This window comes from Hyaena hyaena, unplaced genomic scaffold (genome assembly GCF_003009895.1).
Source record: "Hyaena hyaena isolate Hyena2069 unplaced genomic scaffold, ASM300989v1 scaffold_364, whole genome shotgun sequence".
Classification (NCBI taxonomy): domain Eukaryota; kingdom Metazoa; phylum Chordata; class Mammalia; order Carnivora; family Hyaenidae; genus Hyaena; species Hyaena hyaena.
Window position 1 is genome coordinate 699,520 of NW_024080996.1, and position 19,310 is coordinate 718,829.

General features: G+C 48.0%; 1 protein-coding gene across 6 annotated transcripts; it reads left to right on the plus strand.

Annotated features, from left to right (window-relative positions):
* Positions 1-4,045: 4,045 nt before the first annotated feature.
* Positions 4,046-17,908, plus strand: HEPACAM (hepatic and glial cell adhesion molecule). 6 transcript variants are annotated; one of them, XM_039250202.1, is made up of 7 exons: positions 4,046-4,453; positions 14,339-14,680; positions 15,407-15,688; positions 15,977-16,076; positions 16,617-16,858; positions 16,991-17,061; positions 17,592-17,908. In XM_039250202.1, exons 1-7 carry the CDS (start codon positions 4,369-4,371, stop codon positions 17,892-17,894), a joined length of 1,425 nt encoding a protein of 474 aa, XP_039106133.1. In that variant the 5' UTR covers positions 4,046-4,368; the 3' UTR covers positions 17,895-17,908. The 6 variants fall into 6 exon arrangements, with proteins under 6 accessions (XP_039106133.1, XP_039106134.1, XP_039106135.1 ...); XM_039250203.1 differs by having other exon boundaries at positions 16,617-16,846; XM_039250204.1 differs by having other exon boundaries at positions 16,617-16,846; positions 16,994-17,061.
* Positions 17,909-19,310: the final 1,402 nt, after the last annotated feature.

The window sequence follows — 19,310 nt, forward strand, 5'->3', positions numbered from 1 at the left end:
CCTATTTCCCATAGAGCTCTCTGCGTAGGGTGGTGACTTATTCAAAATAACCAAGTAACTGCTTCCTGTCCTGGAGATGGAATACTTGTGAGTTTAAGTAGGCAGAGGTGTGTGTGTGTGCATGAGCATGCGTGTGCTAAGGGCTCCATTCTGAGCCTTGGGGACACTATCTTGTGCTCGGCACAGAGGAGTGAGTACAGCAGGCCAGGGCTGCCATGGGTGCAGGGGTGAGGAGTCGGGATCCCAGACCCCCAGAGGGGGTGCCAGATATTTGAGGAGCAGCCAGAAGCAACTGTGTGTAGCAGGGCCAAGAGGCCTGGGCCATGCTGCTCTGAAGAGGACAATGCCTTTGGAAATGCATCTTTTGAAGTGCTCAGAGGAGAAAGGGGCACACAGATCTTGGCTAAGCGGGGCATTACTGCCGTCAAGCAGTCCAACAACATCATTTGGTTAAGCAGCCACATTAAGCAGAGCTCAGAATTGGGCCCTGCGAGGAGACTCATAAGAATGAAGAGGTATAGTCCCCCCACTGGAGAAGCTCCCTGGCTAATGAGGATGTGGCCACAGTAACCTTTTCTGATCTAAGAGAGGCACATGCAGACCGACAAGTATAAATGGACTTAGAGTTGAAGAGAGAAAAGATGTAATATTTATAATGAGGATATCCCTAAAATGTTTGTCATCAGTAATAAGATGAGACGGACACACCCATAGAACATATGGAAGGATAAGACAAGGTAAGCCAGGGCAGGTGACATAAATTTTATGTTATGTATGAGAATAAGTTGGCCTGACTGTTATCTTATGCCTCTGGAACCCAGCTGCTTATTAGTGCCGCCCCCAAAAAGTGAATCCCAGTTATTTCTGGGAATTCACAAAGAAGTGCTTTATCTGTGCTCACAAACTAGTCCATCGTCTGCACTCATTATTTGGTGCCCTCTCTGCACTCACTCCTCTGCGCCAGCTCCCCCTTCACGGCCATTCTCTATTGCATCCAGTTGCTTAAGGTGGCTCCCTCAAGTTCTTATCCACGCAATATTCAGCAACTGTTTGCTAAGAACTACTACGTGCCCTGTCCTGTATTAGGCAGTAGGGCTACAGAGACCAGTAGCCATAGTTGTTCAATCAGAGAGCTCTCTGATTTAAGAGAGAAAGGTATATAAGCAGATGCCATAAGCTTCTATAGGTCTACTCATCTTAAAAAGACCTGAAGCAAGGGACTCCTGGGTGGCTCAGTGGGTTAAGCATCTGACTCTTGCTTTCAGCTCAGGTCATGATCTCACAGTTCATGAGTTTGAGCCCTGCATCAGGCTGCCTGCTGACAGTGTAGAGCCTGCTTGGGATTCTCGGTCTGTCTGTCTATCTCTCTCTCTCTCTCCCTCCCTCCCTCTGCATCTGCCCACATACATGAGCTCTCCCTCTTTCTCAAAATAAATCAATTTAAGAAGAAAAAAAAGAGAGAGACAGAGAGACAGAGACCTGAAGCAAGATTGCAAATTTGCTGGTTGGACACTCGGCCCAAGGCAACTGCAGTGTCTTCGTGCGGTTGCGGATGCTGTAACCTGCTGCAGAAGCCACTCGCAGCCCCTGGGCAGCAGGGAAAAGCTAGCTATTAGTCCATCCTCATAAACTCACTCTGACCTGACTATTTTAACGTTCTCTTGAAGTGGCTCAGTCACTGCTTAAACAACTCAGGCAACTGCTCATTCGATCTGTTTAGCTTCCTCCCCAATACAGCTCCTCTCGAAGGAGCCAGGAGCCATCCAGTGAGTGTAGGTGGTATGGCCTAGGTGACCTCATGACAAGAGAGGAGAAGGTGTCGGTGGGCCTGGGTGGCACTCAGGACTCCCTCTGGTCCCCGCACGCCTCCAGGTTGCTCCCTGGTTTGTTGAGCTACAAGCTGACCCCACGCAAGCAGTTGGTGGCCCAGCTGTTGCCAGTGCTTTGCCTCTTGGCACTTCTGAGTCCCCTCAAGGGAACCTGTGGGGACTTTGGGGCACTTGCATATTCTACATGGGTATAAAGAGCCTGAGGTCCACCCCTAGGGCAAAGGAAGGGAGGAGGATGAGAAGTTAGATCCCACTTAGGTCTCCTGTTATCACAATTTTCTTTCCATCGTCCTTCAGGCTAAAAAAGGCAGACTCCAGGCTATCTATTTCCTGAACATAATATCCTCCTTTTACTCTTAGACAGTAAGCCTCAAGGCCCACCCATCACAGGCGAAAGAGGCCATTTTATCCATACTGTACAGCAGAAGTCTGTGATCCGGGCCACAGGTTGCTCTGTGATAAGTGGAAATGATAGAGGAAATTAAAATAGCCTTTTGTCCTTTATAAAGACTGGCTCACAACCCTTTGGTCTTACTGTTGACTCTAAGATACTATTTTAGGGGCCCCTGGGTGGCTCAGTCAGTTGGTTAAAAGTCTGACTTCGGCTCAGGTCATGATGTTGCAGTTTGTAGATACGAGCCCTGCGTTGGGCTCTGTGCTGATGGCTCGGAGCCTGGAGCCTCCTTCAGATTCTGTGTCTCCCTCCTTCACTTCCCTTCCCCTGCTCATGCTCAGTCTCTCTGTCTCTCTCTCTCTCTCTCAAAAATAAACATTAAAATTTTTTATATAAAAAAATATAAATAAAGTACTATTTTAGATGTCAGAAACTCTATACTGACTTTCTCCTTTTCGTAGTATGTCTGCCAAAACAGCACTAACTTTACCAGAGGCAGACAGGTGCCTTGAGCTGTGTAGGGGAAAGTCATAGGCACAGAGATGCAAAATGAAAACATGAATCTCATTTACGTATTTCAGAATATTTTTTGGAGTTCCTCTCTCGAGTTAAAACCAATGCTTCCCTCCTCTACTCCCCACCCTTTGGCTCAGATAGGCTGTGCAATGAGATTTCAGTTCTAGAAACCTGACCTACTCAGGCTTCCTCCAGGATATAACATGAAGATTTCCAAAGGTAGCCACCACATCTACACAACTAAGACCTGGCTTATAAACAACCAAGAAGGGAGCTGTAAACTTTGGTATCATCAAGACGTAAAGACCACTACAGGAATGAAAAAAAAGAAGCAGGTTTTTTGTTGTTTTGTTTTTTGTTTTTAAGTTTAAAATGTTATCTCTCGGGGCACCTGGGTGGCTCACTCGGTTAATCATCTGACTTCAGCTCAGGTCATGATCTCAGTGTTCGTGGATTCAAGCCCCACATCGGGCTTTGTGCTGATGGCTCGGAGCCTGAAGCCTGCTTCAGATTCTGTGTCTCTTCTCTCTGCTCCTCCCCTGCCTGTGCTTTGTCTCTCTGTCTCTCTCTCAAAAATAAATAAGCATTAAAATTTTTTTAATAAAAAATAAAATTTCTCTAATAAAGAATTTCCAAGGCACTCCACTGTACTAAATTGTCATCAATCCTCCCAACAATTCCTATAAGGAAGCTACTATTTCCCTGAGATTTAGATGTGAAATTAGAGGCTTAATGAAACTATGAGCCCTTCCCAAGACCTCAGTTAGTAAGTATATGTCCCACTGACAGTGCTCGTGAGAAGGTGTGGACACAGTCATGAGGGGTCATATAGAGCTAGGGTGTTCTCATCACAGCCTCGGGACTGTGACGCCAGTAACAGAACCCCAGGATGCTGGCTGTTAGAGTATTACCTTCATCTGTGCTCTGGCATGTTCTAGGAAAGTGGCTGGAGGCAGGGGAATGAACAGAACGGCTTCTGGAAAGAGGTCCCCAGCATCTATGTGATTCTGTGATAGGATAGAGAATCCCAAGCAGGACCAGGACACGTTTGAAAACAATAGACTTCAAACCAGTTTCCAATCTTCTTCCTTTGGGGTGGAACAGGGGCTTTCCATTTCTTCAGCAGTTCTCTGGGATCTCTGTTTCCCTCAGCTTTTTGAAAGCTCCTCTCCCTCCCTTTTCAGAGCTTATTGGAGGTCAGTCCCTGGCACGCGCCCTTCTTCGCAGGAACAAGGAGCGTGAGGTGGAGACAGGGTAGGTCAGGACACAAGACCCAGCTCAGAGTGTGTCCCCTCGCCGAGCCCAGACCCTCACCTCCCCCTGGTAGTAGGGCTCAGTGCAGGCAGGCAAAGAACCGATGGGACCCATCAGATTAGAACCCACATCGGAGATTATATCCTAAGCAGATACCCCCTTCTGAACTGGGGATGCAGCGCTTTGAAACTAGAAAATGCCAGGTCTGAAAGAGAGGAAAGAACAAGTCCAGCAACACACAGGGCTCTGTGTATTCAGAGGGAAGTTGGCAGGGCTGTGTTCGGGCAGAGAAACTCCGAGTGGTACAAAGGGACGTGCCCAGAGTGGAGAAATCATGCTAATTGTCTGCACCAGAGCTGGAGAACGCCACCCAAAATGAAGAGAGAAAGGGGAGCCCTGTCCAGAGCCTTCAGTGCCCTGAGCCTCACCCCTTTTGTCTACCTTCTTCTGATCCAGCCAGGTAGGAGACCAAAAGGGTAAGAAAGGGTCTGGAGAGGGGACCCGGTACTTTCAAAAGAGAGGGAGGGGGAGTTGAAGGCCAGAACGCCTTTAGGGTGGGAGGAGGGGAGAGAGCTCAGCTGCCGCCGTGGGAAGCATCTCAGTGAATTCAGGCATTAGTGTTGAATGTATTTCTTCATTCTGTGTGCCTCCCGCCCAGCCCCTGCGCCCCTCCCCCAAAAGGCTGCATGACTTTGGAGCTCCCACGGCATTCAGTACATTAGATAGAGGGCAGTGAGCCATTTCTTATGGGATGTCTTGTTGGCGTGGGCCAGTTGGGCATTCTTTCCAAGGGATCATGATGGGGCTTGGAGGGGAGGGGGAGATCTGGGGTTTGTGCCTCCCCAACCCCCATCCTAGCTTCTCCGACCGTAAAACAGCAAGGGAGATGAAATAAGCTTTGGAGATAATGCGCCTTTTGATTTTTGGAAATAACACCAATCTATCTATAACTCACCTGAAACACCTACCTTCTGTACTGCCCCCTACCAACTCCTTAGAGAATTGATCGTACTCTAAATAGATGTGTTTCTGTGTGTGTGTGTGTGTGTGTGTGTGTGTGTGTGTGTGGTCATGTGCACACGTGCACACACACACACACAATCCGGAGAGCCTAGAAATTCTCAGTTTGGTGTAGCAAATAGATGCAGAGATCATTTTAATAAAATGCAGAAACTACTATGAGTCAAATACACAAAGGATGCCCAGGATCAGAGAGAGGTCACCTACCCCATCCAGAAAGCTGCTGCTAGTGGTGCAGGGTCAGGTGGGGGAATATCAGGGGAGGTTTCCTGGGAATGTCTGCCCCAAAATTTAAAGGATGAGAAAAAGAGGTAGGTGTGGGAGTGTGCATTATAGTTGGGGAAATGGAGAAAGGTCAACATTTCGAAATGGCATCCTGTGTTTAGTAGGAGCCCAGCCATTCACCATTGCTGGAGAGGAAAATGTGAATTAGGCGAGGGCCTTGTAAACCATACTAAGGACCCTGGAATATAATCTGTAAACAGTGGAGGAGGGAAAGGGGTATTAGGTGGTATGTAATCTGGGGACTGGCAGGACCAGATTTGTATTTCAGAAAGCTCACCGTGCAGGGAGCCATTGGAAAAGAAACAAGAGGCAAACAAGATAGGAAAGGAAGCCTGTATCCATTTGCTAGGCCCGCTGTCATAGAGAACCACAAACCGGGTGGCTTAAACAACAGAAATGTACATTATCACAGTTCTGCAGGCTGAAAGTCTGAGATCAAGATCATAGGCTCTTTGGGGCCCAAGGGAAGGATCTGTTCCAGGACTGTCTGCTGGTTTCAGGTCGTTCCTTGGCTTGTGCCAACATAACCTATCTTCACAGGACATTTCCCCTGTGCCTGTGTCTGTATCCAAATTTCCACTTTTTATCAGGCATGAGTCATACTAGATTAGGGGCCCAGCCAACCCCAGGGTTGACTTCAGCTTGGCAATAAGCCCATTGCCAAAGAAGGTCACACTCAATATACTGGGGTTAGGACTTCAACATATGAATTTGGGGGTGGATACAATTTAACCCATAACAAGGCTATTGCAATAGTTCAAGAGAGAAATGACATGAGCTGGAATTAGAATAAAAATAGGGAGAAGGAGGCACATGGAGATAATATTTTGAGCCAAAGTCAGGATCTAGTGATTGATAGGAAGTAGGAGGATCCAGAGAGGGAGATAGGATTTCTGTGTGACGGACGCCTGAACCGATCGAACCGATCGCTGGGATGGGGTCTGGGGTATGATAATGAGTCCCGACCAGGTTGAGGTTGAAATGCCTACATGATATTTGTGGGGAGATGTTGAATAGCCTGAAGTGGGGGTGGGGACAGGGGTCAGGGGTGAAGAAAAGCAGGTGGAAGCCCTCAGCCTATAGGTGAGATCCAAAACACAGAGTGGATAATATCGCCTCGGGGGAGAAAATGGGCTAAAAGTGGAGCACAGAGTAACCCTAGATTTGTAGAAGAAGGTAGAAGAGGAAAAGGCCTGCCGAGGAGACCAAGAAGGAAAAGCAAGAGGGACAGAGGGGAAACTAGAAGACTGTGGTGTCCAGAAAGGGAGTTGAGAGTTTTTCTGAGAGTCAGCATCAAAAGTGTCAAAGAGGTCCAGTATATCAAGGGCCAATTATATCTGCAACTATTATCATCATCATCATTATTATTTTATTATTATATTACAGCTCAAAGAGTTTGTTGGATACAAAATTCAGAGGTTAACTGTTAGCCTTAGTAAGAGCAGTCTCAGTGGAAATTACAGCGAGTTGAAGAAATAACGGGAACCCAAGGTATGCAGGCAGTGGATCGGGAACGTGAAATGCACAATGTAATATACCAATCAGAGCTCTCCCTAAATGCTTTCAGGTCATCGAATGGTAAGAAAAAAAAATTATAGAAGGATCTCGTCAGTCATCGTGACCAGGCAAAAACAAAAAGTAACAAAGGATCTTCTGTGTGGGAACATGTTACTCAGTAAATACAGCAAAAAGCATTGTAAATATAAATTATGCTAAGAGGGTACGAGTTATGGCCTATGGTAGGTAAAGAGGTAAATAAGTGCAGGGTCAGGCCACTGTGCTGCTGTGGACTCAAGAACAAGCAAGAGCTGGGATTCTATAAGGAATTTCTGCCATCCTCACTATATTAGTTAGGAAGATACTAGCTTCTACAACAAATTCCAAAATTTACGTTCCTGGTACAAGCCATATAATAGGACAGTGTGGTTCTAAACTAAGCCTGGGACCCCTTCCTCAAGGGTGCCGCTTCCTGAAGTTTTTTCAGGGACCAAGCTGATGAAGCTCTCTATCAGCTTCCAACAGTCACTCCAAGGTTTATCTCCATTTCTTTCAGGTAGAGAATTTTAAAAAAGAGAGAGAGAGAAACATTTTTCTAAGCTAGCCTTGAACTGGTACCTATCACTTCCACTGGTTCTACTGCCTGGAACTTGGTCACATGGTCATACCTAACTGCAAAGAAGACTGGGAAATGTAGTTTTTAAGACTGACTTTTTTTTTTAATGTTTATTATTTTTAAGAGAGAGACAGAGAGCAAGCAGAGGAGGGGCAGAGAGGGAGACACAGAAACCGAAGCAGACTCCAGGCTCTGAGCTGTCATCACAGAGCCTGATGCAGGACTCGAACTCACAGACTGCGAGATCATGACCAGAGCTGAAGTTGGCCACTTAACCGACTGAGCCACCCAGGCGCCCCTAGGATTGACACTTAAAGGGGGCAAGTAATAGTCTTTAATGTTTTGTCCTTAACATGGACAAATGAGGCTTTCCTAAATTGATCTCAGCCTAATTCATGAAACATTCAAACAAAGTTTTTCTAGAGACTGACATATAGACATAAACGTGGCATGCCATAAATCTACATAAGCTGATTTGCAAAATTTTACTCTCCGGGATCCTAAAACTATCCCATCCTCCAGAGACCCAATAGGAAGAAACCCCTTATCTGGACTTCACCCTTTTAGCCATGAGATCACCTTCACATTGTAGGTGCTATCTTTTCCTTTTAACAGAGATATGCACAGAAACGCATTGAGTGTAAGGATACAGGCGATAAACCTTTCAAAAGTGAATGAATCCATGTAATCAGCCTCCAAGATTAAAAAAAAAAAAAGAATATTTCAGCATCTCAGAAGCACCTCCATACTACTTCAGTTACAATTGCCCTCCTTCAGGGGTACAGTGGTATCCTAACTTCTAATACAGATTAATGTTGCATGTCTTTGAACTTCGTGTAAAGGACATATGCCTGCATTCTTTAGTATCTGGCTTCTTTCACTAAACACCACATTTGGGTTTTTAAAAATTTTTTTGAAGGGGGAGGGGCAAAGGGAGGGGGGAACAGAGGATCCAAAGTAGGCTCTGTGTTGTCAGCACAGAGGGGCTTGAACTCCTGAACTATGAGATCATGACCTGAGCTGAAGTCTGATGCTTAACCAACTGACCCACCCAGGCACCCCAAAATTTGTAAGATTCATTCATGTTGTTGTTGAAATTGTCATTTGTTTGGTCTCAATGCTGTATAATATTACATTGTATGAATATACCACAAATTATTTATCTATTCAGGGCACCTGGGTGGCTCAGTGGGTTAAGCATCCAACTCTTGATTTCAGCTCAGGTCATGATCTCACAGTTCATGAGACAGAGACCCTCTGTGCTGACAGTGTGGAGCCTGCTTAGGATTTTCTCTCTCTCTCTGCCCCTCCCCTGCTTGCACAGAAGCGTGAGCGTGCTCTCTCAAAATACATAAGTAAACATTTTTAAAAATTTTTTTATTCCACTTTTATAAGTACTTTGGTTGCTTCTAGTTTGGGGCTTTATCAATATAGTTGCTAAGATATTCTAGGGCCTGTCTTTTGGTGAACATTTTGGTACACATTTCTTTGGGGATATACCTAGGAGTTGAGTTGCTGAGTTATATGTGGTTAGCTTTAGTAGATATGGTCAAACAATTTTCAAAAGTGATTATATCAATCTACATTTCCACCAGCAGGGTAAGAGAGTTCCAGATAACCCTGCATCTTCCTCAACAATTGTGTTTTATCTTTTTCATGTTAGTCATCCCCTAGTGAGTAGGAAATGGTATCAAATAATACTTTGAAATTGCATTCCCATGATTATTAATGAAGTTGTATCTTTTTCATATCATTATTTGCCATTTGGATATCCTTCTTTGTGAAGTACCTGTTCTAAGTCTTTTGCCCATTTTCTACTAAGTTTTCTGGATTTTTAAAAAATTATTGATTTGTACAAGCTTAAGAAATATATTTTGGATACAAGTCCTCTCTAGGACATATGCATTGCAAATCTCTCTCACTCTGCAGCTTGCCTTTTCACTCTCCTAATGGTGTCTTTTGATGAACAAGGTCTTAATTGTATTGTGTCCAATGTATCATTTTCTTCTTTTATAGGTACCACTTTTGTGTCCTGTTTAAGAAATATGTGTCTGCCCCCAAGTCATAGAGATATTCTCCTATGTTTTATTTTTTTTATTTTGTTAATATTTATTTATTTTTGAGAGAGAGACAGGGACAGAGCGTGAGTGGGGGAGGGGCTGAGAGAGACAGAGACACAGAATGTGAAGCAGGCTGACAGCTCAGGGCCTGACATGGGACTCGAACTCACAGGCCGCGAGATCATGACCGAAGTCTGACGCTTGGCCCACTAAGCCATGCAGGTGCCCCCTCCTATGTTTTCTTTTTAAAAACATATTGTTTTACCTTCCACATTTAGATCTGCAGTCCATCTAGGATTGATATTTGTGTAAGGTGTGAGGTAAGAGTCACAACTCATTTCTTTCCTACATGGTCTAGCACTACTTATTACAAAGAGAATCCTTTTCCCAGTGCACGGCAATGTCATCTTTGGCGTTAGTCAAGCAATCATATATGTTTATCTTGGGGCTCTTTATCCTATTCCACTGATCTATTGGTCTATTCTTGTGCCTCTATCACAAAATAAACCTCCTGGGATTTTCATTGGTACTGTGTTAAACTTATAAGTCAGTTTAGAGAGCTAACAGCTTAACCATAGTGCTTGTTCTGATCTAAAACAGGGTAAATCTCCGGGTGGCATCTTAATACCTAGGTATTAATGCTAGGTATGCATTACTGAACATCTATACTCTTTAGAGTACAGATAAAAAGGGACCTAGACCCCTCTCTTCCTGGATCCCAAGGGCCTTCTTCACAATTTCTGTTTCCTGGCTTCCCCTTATGTTCCTGAGTGATGGACACTTAAAATGATTTCACACTCTTATTGACCCTTGGAGGCCTCAACAGGATACCAGCGTAAGCATACAACACAGTAACCTCAGCAGGTAGCCATCAGTGGTGCACCTAAAAGGACAGGAGCAGAGGAGTGGTTGTTCTCAGAGCATCATTCGTTAGGAAGAATATGAAAAACACCAAAAGCAGAAAGCAAGAAGTTTTTCATTTAGAAAAACATACTGTGTGCTGTCTTTGGATTATTGTATGTAGTTCTGGTCACTGCACCTCAAAAAAGAAATAATAGAATTAGAGAAAGCCCAGAGAAAGACATCTATGATGGTCAAAGGGACTTCCTTGTGGTGACAGATCCAAACAAAACAAACAAAACAAAAACCCACATAAAAAGGTCTATAACTGGAGTCCATGGTGTTAGTAAGTATGGATTCGGTGTATAAAGACCAAACCCTAGAATACATGGTGGGCAATGTTTCACTGATACTTTTAAAAGGAAAATTCAAGGCAAATACTGGTAAAAGGAAAATTTTGCCAAGCAAAAAGGAGCACATAAAAACGAGTAGAAGATGGTTGCCTTAAAAGGAAAGGCTATTAAGGGAACTCAAGACTACTGACAGGTACATTCTCATGCTTTAAAGCTTGACATTCTCTGGTGTCACAGCTGGTCAAAATCCCACTTGCGAGGGCCCACCCATCTGACCCAGTATGGCATCATTTAAGGTGACAGGTAAATCTTGCTGTGATGTCAGTTTCCTTTTGTTCAGCCTCCAGTGGGAACAGAGACTTTCTACATAATGATGCCTCAGCGACTCAAGGACCATGATTAAGTTCGTAGCTTCTCAAGGTTGAATAGCCCTCGTTTCTTTTATTTCCACTGTGGATCGTTGTTGTTAGCCATTTCCTCATTTCTGTGTCATGCTCTGGCACCCATCCCAGTTCTCTGCGTCCCCTGAAAGTTGTGGAACCCTGAACCTAACACCGACTCCACTTTTGGCTAGAGTTTTGGGAAACAGTGTTTGCTCAGCAAAATACTCTCTTTGTCAGCTTTCTGAGAAAGACTGCTCCATTCACTTCTGAACATGTGCACAAACATCCCTGTGACTCGTGGGCACACCCATGTTCCTACACACGAGGCAGGCACCCACCTATAGGAGGGGGAAGCCTAGGGCAATTCATACGTTATAGCTTTCCCAACGTTCTTATGCAGAAGAATCAAGTTTAAACTGGCAGAAAGAACTGACCTGAGCTGGGAAGACATCACAAAAGGACCACCTGGACATTGTATGCAACAGGGGAGACGTGACACAGAGGAAGCTCAAGAGAGGGCCAGAGAAGAACGCAGGGAGAGAGAATCCCTTCCACTTCTCCTTGGGGCTGAGGCTGGGGCTGTCACTTCTCATCCTCCTGGAAGGAGGAAATGAGAACCCTCAAGGTTTGGTGGTTGGGGGGGCTAAGCCCCAGGATGACTCTGCATATACCACCCTCATGTGCAAACCCCACCACTTCAGACTAGGTCCTGAACAGATGTTCTCCAACTATTTGGCCTTTAATGAAAGTCAATGACTTTTTTCAGGGCCACCTCAAGTCACACATACCAAAGTCTATTTGCCTGTTCAGGGAAATCTGAACGCTGGCTTTTCTAAATCAAGCCAAGCCTGGGACCTAGCAGTTGCTAGGTAGGAAATTGCATCTAAATAATCACAGAAACTAACACTTGGAAGAAATCTCAAACATTACATGGTCAAATGGATTTCAGTCTGATACAGAGAGCCACAGGGATTCCTAGTGGCACCCCAAGTGATTGAGGAGGACAAGAGTCTAGTTTCCACCACCTCTTCGGCCAAATTGGTGAGCTACAACTAGATTTTATTTGTTTTCATTCTCATACATAGTTTGTGGGAACAAAAATATCTTTTTTAAAAATGTTTACTTATTTTGAGAGAGACAGAGAGAGTGGGGGTAGGGAAGGGGCAGAGAGAAATGAAGAGAAAGAATCTCAAGCAGACTCCATTCTGTCAGTACAGACAGAACCTGATGCAGGGCTCGATCCCACAAACCATGAGATCATGACCTGAGCTGAAATCAAGAGTCAGATGCTTAACTGACTGAGCCACCTTGGCACCCCTCAAAATATCTTTAATAAAAAATTTGAGGGGCACATGGGTGGCTTCACCGGTTTAGCGTCACACTAGATCTCCAGTCCGGTCTCGATCTCAGGGTTGTGAGTTCAAGCCCACATTGGAGGAGGGCTATTCAAGCCACACCCAGCATGGACCCTACTTTAAAAAATTGAAAATATTTGATTTGGCCATTCCAGTTCCCCCAAATCAAGAATCCTCTCAATAACAAGCATATAATATTCATACGTATGGTGACTTCAATCATTCCAGTACTTAAGGTTTCGTGATTCGACCTTCATACTTAAGTCTAACAGACTTGGCAGGTACTGGATCGTAGAATGTTAGAGCTGAGAAAGCCCTTTGTCATCATTTGGCCCCAAACCTCATTATGCAGAGGAGGAAACTGAGGCATAGAGAGGTGAAAGAATAACAATTGGCCTTTCCTTGACCCCTTCCAAAGATGATGAGTTTGCTACTTAAAGCATTTGTTCCAAAAATGGGTTGAATATGTTTATTAAATTTTAGTTTAATTCCCTCTTGGTTTGATCTGGGTCCTTTAGGTACAAGGAGAAGAATAAGGAAAGGAAAAGTACAACTTGGCTTCCCCAAATCCAAATAGCAGTAATAGCAGAGTGGGAAGCAGTGGAGAGAAAGAAAGAGGGAACTTCAGAGGTGTGTAACCATCAAAGAGAGCAGCTGGGGGTGCAGGGAGACTGAGAACCTAACATGTGTGTGTCTGTTTAGCTAAACTCAGCCCTGCTCCCAATGAACATCCTCTCCAGAAGACTCCCCTTTAGGTGGTCATATTGCTCTGCAAGGTCATGTAACACCAATGAATGGCACTCATTCAGATCCCAAAGCTTCTAAGAGATCTCTGAAATATGAGATGTATCTCTAGATGGGGCAACCATTGGACTTGATAGTAAAATCCCAGGATTTCAGGGCCAGAACAAATGAATGAGACATCAAGATTACCATTTATTTTACCTGTCTGAGCCCCGAACAGCTAAGTGACTTTTCCTAGGCCCTAAGGCAACAGTAAGGGCCCAAGTCTCTGATGCTCATTCTTGTGTTCTCTCTGCTACACGATAATAACTGATGTACGTTTTGTACTTTCCCACTGTGAACTTGATAAGGCAGTTATTCTAACAAGAACATCCTTTTGTATCCTGAGTTTCTAAATGAGAAGGATGAGGCCTAGAATGATGGCTTGCCCAGATCCACACAGGCTGGAAGTGGTGCAGTCCAATCTCACAAGGCCTTTTGATTCCAAACTCTTTGTTCTACCCATCCCGAATCCCTCTTCTATAGGGGCTGCAAGTTGGGTTGGAGTCTGGGTGTATTTCAAAACAGTTGCAGGACTATTCGACCTCACACCTGACCCCAGGCAGGCCTAGTGAAGTGTTACATGCAGCTGGGGCAAGGAGAGGTGAGACTCTTGGTACAAATGAAGAATAGTCTAGTTCTCTTCTGGCCCCTAAACTTCCCCTTTATTGGCAGTGTCTTGTCACACACTCCTTTACGAATCTATGTTCCCATGCTTCTCCATTCTCTACTTTCCCAATCCCCAATCAAGAAGAAAATCTGACAAATTCACCCTGAGGTCTGTGTTTGTCTGTTTTGCTCATTGATATGTCCCAAGGACATGGAACAGTACTCAGTAAATGTTTCTGCGAATGCAGCACACAGCGCGTGGGTTAGCTGCAGGTCTTCCTCAAGAGGAAGGCAATGGAAAAAATTGTCAGAGGTAGAGAGAAGAAGGGAGAAGAAGGACTTAGGGCAAGAGATGGGTGTGAGGGGTGACAGCGAATCAGAGGAGCCAGAGCTGTAGTAGAGAGGCATGGCGCCAAAGGGTAGGAAGGAAGGACTGACAGGGAGTGAAGGGCCCAGAGGGTGAGGCATGAAGACATAAGGGAGGGTGTGGAGTAGGGAGCCAAGAGCCTGACACTGCCGTCTCCCCATGGGTGTGTGTCCACAGAGCCCCTGGAGGGGGTGAACATCACCAGCCCGGTGCGCCTGATCCATGGCACAGTGGGGAAGTCAGCCCTGCTTTCCGTGCAGTACAGTAGCACCAGCACCGACAAGCCCGTCGTGAAGTGGCAGCTGAAGCGGGACAAGCCAGTGACCGTGGTACAGTCCATCGGCACAGAGGTCATTGGCACCCTACGGACTGACTACCGAGACCGCATCCGCCTCTTCGAAAATGGCTCCCTGCTCCTCAGTGACCTGCAGCTGGCCGATGAGGGCACCTATGAGGTTGAGATCTCCATCACGGATGACACGTTCACCGGGGAGAAGACCATCAACCTCACTGTAGATGGTAAAGTGCTCTGACAGGAAAGGGGGCGGGGCTGGTGCCTGGGACTGGGGAAGGGGCTGGTGCCTGGCCCTGTACACTGGCCAGACCCTGGGAATACCAACACAGAAGCCACTGGGGAGCTGAGAGAGAGAGAGAGAGACCATTGGACATCAGAAGTTGGCAGACAGGCCACAGTGAGTGTCTATAAAGTGCTTACAATATGCCAGAGGTGTTCCTTGTTTTGAAATACATTGACTCATTTAATGCTCGTAATAAGGTAGGGATAGTTAATATCATTATCCCCATTTTGTAGATGAGGAAACTGGGGCACAAAGAGGTTGAGGAACTTGCGTAGGGTCACGCAGCTAGCACGTGATAGAGCTACTATTTGAACCCAGACATTTGGACCTAGGTTTAACCCAACCGAAATATGTTCCAGGCTGGGCCAGTTTAAGACATCTTGAAAGGGCATTTGAGAAGGAAAGGAAGGCCCATGAGGCAGGGACCGTGGCTGTCTTGTTCAGCATTGTATCCTCTGCACATAGTAGGTGCTCAACAAATACTTGGTAAAGAAATGAATGAATGAACGAATGAATGGGTGGGCGATGGGGAAAGATTGGAAAGACCCATAAAGGGCCTCTCCTACCACAAGTTGAGCTGTGATGTGTTGGAAGGCGGGGAGGTACAAAGGGGAAGGAAGAAGCTCTTTGTCCCATGGCTCAAGGCTCTCCCTCCCCCGGGACTCAGTGCCCATTTCCAGGCCACAGGTGTTAGTGGCTTCAACCACTGTGCTGGAGCTCAGCGAGTCCTTTACCCTGAACTGCTCACATGAGAACGGCACCAAGCCCAGCTACACCTGGCTGAAGGACGGCAAACCCCTCCTGAACGACTCGAGAATGCTCCTGTCCCCTGACCACAAGGTGCTCACCATCACCCGCGTGCTCATGGAGGACGACGACCTGTACAGCTGCGTGGTGGAGAACTCCATCAGCCAGGGCCGCAGCCTGCCCATCAAAATCACCGTATACAGTGAGTGTCCCTGACTGCCCACCCCTAGGACTCAAAACCCCAAGAGGCAGGTGCTGTGAGGGACTAAGGACACCCCAGGCAGAGTGCCCCTGGGTGGGGAGAGGCAGAGATGGGCCAGCTTTCCATGGAGGACAGCAACAGGTGGGCAGTGGGCTCAGTCAGTTCTGCCATGGGCCGGCCATGCTGCGTGGGGCTCCTTTCCCCTCCCTTCTGCTGCAGGAGCTCTGCTCACCATACCGTGGCTCCTCTGAAGTCTCCCTCCCCCACTCTGCCTCTCTCTCTCCCTAGGAAGAAGCTCCCTCTACATCATCTTGTCTACAGGAGGCATCTTCCTCCTTGTGACCTTGGTGACAGTCTGTGCCTGCTGGAAACCCTCCAAAAAGTCTGGGTAACTCTCCAAGTTCCACACCCTGAGCACCCTAATCCTTGGATCCATTCCCACCCCACAATCTGCTCTTAGACTCTTAAATACCTATGCCCCCAGGGCCCTGCGCCTCTTCCCAGGAGATTGTCTTACCATTGCATGTGTTGCATATGTAACAACACCATGTGCTCACAACCCACCCCCCCCAACCCCCGCCAGACCTGGCGCTGTAATAATGGTCGCACTTGCAGGGCACATTTTGCAGACCAGGCACTGTGGCTGTGGGCAATAAACGGCCTTTTAAGTATGATTATCTGCAGTTTACAGATAATAACACCCAGACTCAGATGCGTTAGGTGACTTGCCCACGATGCTAGCGCAGGATGCAGACCTAGATGTGACTCGGTCCAAAGCATAGGGACTACTGCTACTCCCACTGCGCCCCACCCATCTGCCTGTTACAAGGCCTCTCCTACCACCACCAGATTCCTCTAGGGACCCTGTCCCCAGTCCTTCTGCTCATGCTCAACAGCTCCCTTCAGAGGATGGTGGGTTGATTTTCAGGAAGAAGAGGAAGCTGGAGAAGCAAAACTCCCTGGAATATATGGATCAGAATGATGACCGTCTGAAACCAGAAGGTGAGCTCCCAGCCACCCACTCACCCATCCCATCGCCACTCAGATCAGTGGGCTGCTGGGAAAAGGCAGAACTGGGCCACAAGGAAGCCAGCTCTGCAGGGCCCCTTCCTCCACCAACTGCACGAAGACTGCAGAGCAGGGAGAGGTGCGGCCAAGGTAGGACCCCAGGTATTCTGGATCCTTTGGTGGAGGTTGTGTTGGGGCCGTGACTGGCCACTTGGGGAGTAAAGAGTACAGGTGCTGGCTGGTGACAAGGGTTCTGTACCTGGGCCAGCCACCCCCATTCTTCACCCTGTGCAGCAGATACCCTCCCACGAAGCAGCGAGCAGGAGCGGAAGAACCCCATGGCGCTGTACGTCCTGAAGGACAAGGTGAGCGGCTTCGTGCTGGTGCCCCACAAACACATAGTGAGCCCCACGTTCGTCTGGGTAGCCTTAGCATGCTCGTATCTCTTTCCAGCGCTCAGGCTAACCCTGAGAAATATTTTCCTCACCCGCACTTTAGGCATTAGAAAAATAAGGTCGACAGAGGCGAAATGACTTGCCCAGGATCAAACAAGTAAATACACATAAGTGGCCGATAGATCTAGGCTTCAAACCTAGGTCTCTGGACACCAACCCTGATGACTTCCCCCACTATTCTACAACTAAGTCTGTCCCAGGCTGTCCAAGCCAAGCGGGAAGAAGAGAATGAGGCAAAGCCCTCAAGTTAATGCATTTGAACATTTACTGAGCACCTGTTACTTACCAGGCACTATGCTAAGGGTCTGTGTTGCAAGAAAAACCAGACCTCTGTCTGCCGCCTTCCACGAGGTGGGCGTGTGGAAGGAGGTGGGCCCGCCTCGGTGTTCCCCGCGTCCTCGAGGGGACGCTCACCCCGGCGGCGGCGCGTGTCCTTGCAGGACTCCCCGGAGCCCGAGGAGAACCCCGCCCCGGAGCCTCGGAGCGCCACCGAGCCCGGCCCGCCGGGCTACTCAGTGTCGCCGGCGGTACCCGGCCGCTCGCCGGGGCTGCCCATCCGCTCGGCCCGCCGCTACCCGCGCTCTCCGGCGCGCTCCCCCGCCACCGGCCGGACGCACACGTCGCCGCCCCGGGCCCCGAGCTCGCCCGGCCGCTCGCGCAGCGCCTCGCGCACACTGCGGACTGCGGGCGTGCACCTGATCCGCGAGCAAGACGAGGCCAGCCCGGTGGAGATCAGCGCCTGAGCCGCCTCGGCACCCCCCGGGGTGGGGGGGGGGAGGGGGAGACGCCCGGCGAAGCGGCCGGGCCCGGGGGAGGGCGGGGGAGCGCGGCTGCCGCCGCGAGGGGCCAGGGGAGGTCCCCGCGGCGACGGGTCTCGCGTGGGCGGGTGTGAGCATGCGCGGGAGGGGCAGAGGCGTGGCTCTGGCGATGAACCTGGGTCGCTTTTGCTCCTGTTTCACCGGCTGTGTTCTTAGTGGGTATGGGTTGTGCCCTCTTAGGACCACATAGATTATTAAATTTCTGGCCCAATCCCCCACGGGTCTTATGGAAACTAACATCAGTAACCTAACCCCCGTGACTATCCGGTGCCCTTCCTAGGGAGCTCTGTGCTTCCACCCAACCTTCCTACCCTCGGAATGAACGCCTGGTTCCCGATACACTTTTTAGGCCAGCTCAGATTAGAGAGGCCACTTGCTCAAAAGGAGCAACTATCCTAAACTAAGGGGAAATCAGAGGCCGGTTACTGGGTGTACAGAGGACTGTTTCAAGCATCCGGGGAATCACTGGGAAGGCAGTGCCTCTGGGCACCCTTCTCTGGGCACCTGGTAGCTGGGGACCTACCAGTTGGTGAGGCAGGAGTCAAGTACCTTGCTTTGGCCCCTGACCTGACCCCTAGCAAGGGCGAAGGATTCAAGCCCCTGCCCCGTGCTTGGCCTCCTCCCAAAGCCTCCCTCTGGGCATACCCAAGCATTCTTTCTGCCTCTATTCCTATAAAGAAAGGGTTTCTCCCTCCCCTGACCCAGAAAGCTAGATCAAGTGAAGAACTTTTTAAAAACTCTCACACCTATGCCTTCTCCCTGGCTTCCTTACAAAACAGGCCTTTCAAACAATCATTGTCCCTGGGGAAGGTCATTGGGCTTCCTTTAGCTGTAAGAGAATAAGGTTCACATCTGCAGAGTAATGGTGGGGGAGGGGAGGGGGAGGAGGCTTACTGCTCCCCAGGATGGCAGGGAAACAAGATCCAACCCTTGCTCTCCAGCCTCCCACCTGCCCTGCTCCCAGATGCTCAGACCCTAGGAGACAAGACAAGGGCAGACTCCCTAAGCACATAAACATAGAATACAGAGAGGTTGGGCCACTGTGTCGCCAGGCCATGCCCATGTCACTGCCTCTTGAACAGTTTGCAAGAGAGACAATAATCTACTGTGTGCGGAGTGAGGGCAATTAAAACCCTGAAAGAGAACCAGGGCCTCTGGGTTCTAACCTCTCTTCCGTGATGCCTGTAGGGGTCCTTTCATCCCTGGCCCCTCCCCAATCTCCTGAGCTCCAGCCTTGACTCTCCACTGTCTCACAGAGAAACTCCCCTCTTCCGCACCACTCCACACTGGGGAGGTTTTGTTCCAGCCCCAAAGGCAACAACATTTCTAATCAGTCCCCAT

Bases quoted from the DNA above. Each gene is read 5' to 3' on its own strand.
- HEPACAM (XM_039250202.1), top strand. From the start codon at position 4,369: ATGAAGAGAGAAAGGGGAGCCCTGTCCAGAGCCTTCAGTGCCCTGAGC. The intron at 4,454-14,338 runs GTAGGAGACCAA...GTGTGTCCACAG, and splicing joins CCTTCTTCTGATCCAGCCAG to AGCCCCTGGAGGGGGTGAAC. The intron at 16,077-16,616 runs GTAACTCTCCAA...GTTGATTTTCAG, and splicing joins AAACCCTCCAAAAAGTCTGG to GAAGAAGAGGAAGCTGGAGA.